This window comes from Protobothrops mucrosquamatus, unplaced genomic scaffold, assembly GCF_001527695.2.
Source record: "Protobothrops mucrosquamatus isolate PMUCROS unplaced genomic scaffold, P.Mucros_1.0 scaffold9594, whole genome shotgun sequence".
NCBI lineage: Eukaryota > Metazoa > Chordata > Lepidosauria > Squamata > Viperidae > Protobothrops > Protobothrops mucrosquamatus.
Genome location: NW_015395383.1, coordinates 10,629 through 13,833, shown reverse-complemented (window position 1 = coordinate 13,833; position 3,205 = coordinate 10,629). Strand labels below are relative to the sequence as shown.

Here is a 3,205-nt window from a genome sequence, read left to right as displayed (position 1 = left end):
AAGATCGGGAGCAGGACAAGTTTGAACATCTGGAAAGTTCTTCCCGGTGTTCCTTCTGGAATCTCCCCCACAAATAATATCCGACGGAACCCAAGAGGGAAATACAACGGAGATTTAGAACCAGCCAAGCAGTGTAACACATGGTTTTTTCGTGTTTCGCCTTTTGATCTCGCAACGTCAACAGCTGGAAGAGGATCGCACAGATTAAAAAATTTAGCCCACCCGTTAAATTATCTCAAGTACCGGTCCGGCACCATTCCAATATCTGCAGCTTTTCTGCACGTGGTTAAGGGGGAATCTCCAAAAAAATCTGTCCAGATCATCTGGGTCAAAGCTACAGAGTTTGCTAGGCGCAGCTATAAGATCGTAACACCGAGACAGAGGTTGGACGTGATCATCTCGAACCATCTGAAGGAGACTAGAATGGACACCAAATTCAGACAAGGGGGGGAAAAAAAGAGAGAGAGATAAAAGACTACAGAACTAGAATTCCTCAATTTGACTCTAAAGAGAAATGCAGTCTTCAAATGGGGGGATGGTTTTGCAAAACCAAATTAAGAAATACTTGAAACAGGGCAGTAAAATATATAGGATGCATTTGTTCCCCCCAAAACGGACATAGTAAATAACTTATTTAAAGTGTCTAGTTGCAAATGTTCTACGGATCCGCGCGAAAAGAGGCAGTATGCAGTCTCTACGTAGCCAGTTCAAGGAAAAGCCGTGGCTGATCTGGATAGAAAACCGATCGGCAGGAGAACCAGGGGACTTAAAAAAAGTGTGATGTTTTCAGATTGCCGGAGTTTCAGAGGGTGCCCTCCTCAAAGAAGCCGATTCCAAAAGAGAGAGAGAGAGAGAGAGAGAGAGAGAGAGAGATAAAGAGAGAAATAAAGAGAGAGAGAGAGGAAGAGAGAGAGAGGAAGAGAGAGAGAGAGAGAAATAAAAAGAGAGAGAGAGAGAAATAAAAAGAGAGAGAGAGAAATAAAGAGAAAGAGAGAGAGAAAGAGAGAGAGAAAGAGAGAGAGATAAAGAGAGAGAGAGAAATAAAGAGAGAAAGAGAGAAATAAAGAGAGAAAGAGAGAGAGGAAGAGAGAAAGAGAGAAAGAGAGCGAGAAAGAGAGAGAAATAAAAAGAGAGAGAAATAAAGAGAGAGAGAGAGAAATAAAGAGAGAGAGAGAGAGAAATAAAGAGAGAGAGAAAGAGAGAGGAAGAGAGAGAGAGAGAGAGAGAGAGACCTGATTCCGTGAAGATTATAGTATTTCCAGATCCACATGCCGTACTTCAGGATTCAGTTTCTGAAATGAAATTAATGATGTTTACTTGGCTGAAAAAATAAGACTGCACATTATCAACACTGAAGTTTGCAACTGAGCCTGGGGCTGGATCTCCACATCCATTTGCTCCATTCAGGCGACCTTCAGGACACAGGCAAAGCACCAAGTGGCTTCAATGACCCTCTAACACAGGGCTTTTCAACCTTTTCACCCAGTGTACCACTTTTAGGAGATGGCGATATCCGAGTACCACCAGTCGCCTAGCAAGGGGTCAAAAACTTGATGATTAAAAAAAAACAAAAAAACCAGAAAAACCAGAAAAAAGTGATGAAGCACAGGTAGTCCTCGACTTACAACAGTTCGCTTAGTGAATGTTCGAAGTTACAATGGTACTGAAAAAAGTGCCCCCCAAGCCACAGCCGAGCAAGACACTTGCCTGCCCATCCGGTGGCGCTCTTCCTCCTGTCCGAGGTTTCCATTGTTGTGAGCATTTCTGTTGGGGATTGGCAGCGGGGGTGGGGTGGGGTGGTGTTTGGTTTTTATTCCCCCCCCCCCCCGTCTGCTGGGTGGTTGCAGCAGGTTTTGGTCACTTCACATGACCCTGGGACACTGTGACCGTCATAAATATGAATCCGTTGCCAAGCATCTGAATGCAAATCACAAGACCCTGGAGAGGCTGCAACATTCCAGCTGATCGGCGCTTCTTCTGGGCTCAGCGGAAGCGCCAGGATCAGCGCCGAGCTCCAGCTGGACTCTGGTGCTGATCCTGGCACTTCCATTGAGCCCTGACAGCCCCGAAGAAGTGCCGATCAGCCGGAAAGCGGCACTGATCCTGGCGCTTCCGCTGAGCCGACAGCCCTGCAGCTCCAGCCGTCTCTCGCTCAGGCTTGTGCGGTGCTGCCACCGGTTCAGCTCATTCCCCCCCCTGCTACCCCTTTTCTAGGATGGTCGCGTACCACCTGCCAGGTGCCCATGTACCACAGGTGGTACCCGTGCCACTGGTTGAAAAGCCCTGCTCTAAGAGAATGCAAATGACCAGCTCTCTGCAAGGAGTATAAATCCTTCCGTTCCCCCCACCATCCAGTCAGAGCTGAAGAAGCTTCTGGGATGAGAAGCGAAACGTCTTCAAAGAAAAAAAAAACAAGATTAAGTCCAGCTGCCAGCCAGAAAAAAGCACCTTTGGGGATGCTTATCCTGAAATATCCTTGCTTTCCTGTGGGAGCCCCCCCCCCCCAGAGATTTTCCCGGTCCAGCGTGACTAGCAAACTCACCTTTTATTCCCGCGTATATTTGTTTGGCCGGCCATTCGGCCGGCCGCTACTCACCTTCAGATCCTTTTCAAGTCGATCCACCTCTGCTCCTAAAGTGTCAATGATGTTTTCTCCATGTTTAAGCATGAAAGCCTCTAAATCTTCCAGAGTTTTCACCTGCTGGATCTCCTGCCGTCGGATCAAAAAATAAAAAATAAAAAATGGAAAAGGTTAGCAAAGAAGAAAAAGGACGAATTGTTGCCTAGCGAAGACCGGTTTTTTATTTTTTTATTATTTTTTTTCCCAATTTTTTTTTATTATTTTTCATCATAAAAAACAATCATAATCCAGTAAACAAAGTAAAAAATTAAATCCCCCACCCCCCCCCGGACTTCCCAAACCTAGTCCCAGGATAATATTCGTATATGAGTAAACAAATACTAATATCTCTAACTCCACAAAATGTTTTATTTTTTTATTTTTTAATTTGCTCTTTTAAGTTACTTTCCAGGATTTCTAACACACCTGATAGGATATATGAATATCAATTGATATGATATAAATTGATACGATAGCAGACCGGGACACCGATCTATGCAAGTCTATGGGAGCTCAATGCAATTCAGAGATTTCATCTGCAAAATTAATATTTAGAACCTCAGATTTCCCCACCTCACCCCTTTT

At 44.8% G+C, this 3,205-nt stretch overlaps 1 protein-coding gene across 1 annotated transcript in view; it reads right to left on the bottom strand.

The window, feature by feature from the left end:
• Positions 1–1,228: 1,228 nt before the first annotated feature.
• The window catches only part of LOC107301022 (zinc transporter 9-like), a gene marked incomplete at its 5' end in the record, with an annotated part of 11,875 nt that continues 9,898 nt past the window's right edge, over positions 1,229–3,205 (bottom strand). The window contains 3 exons of the mRNA XM_015830292.1: positions 1,229–1,292; positions 2,597–2,710; positions 3,047–3,113. Coding sequence (XP_015685778.1) covers positions 1,248–1,292; positions 2,597–2,710; positions 3,047–3,113 — 226 coding nt within the window. The remainder of the gene's footprint in view (positions 1,293–2,596; positions 2,711–3,046; positions 3,114–3,205) is intronic.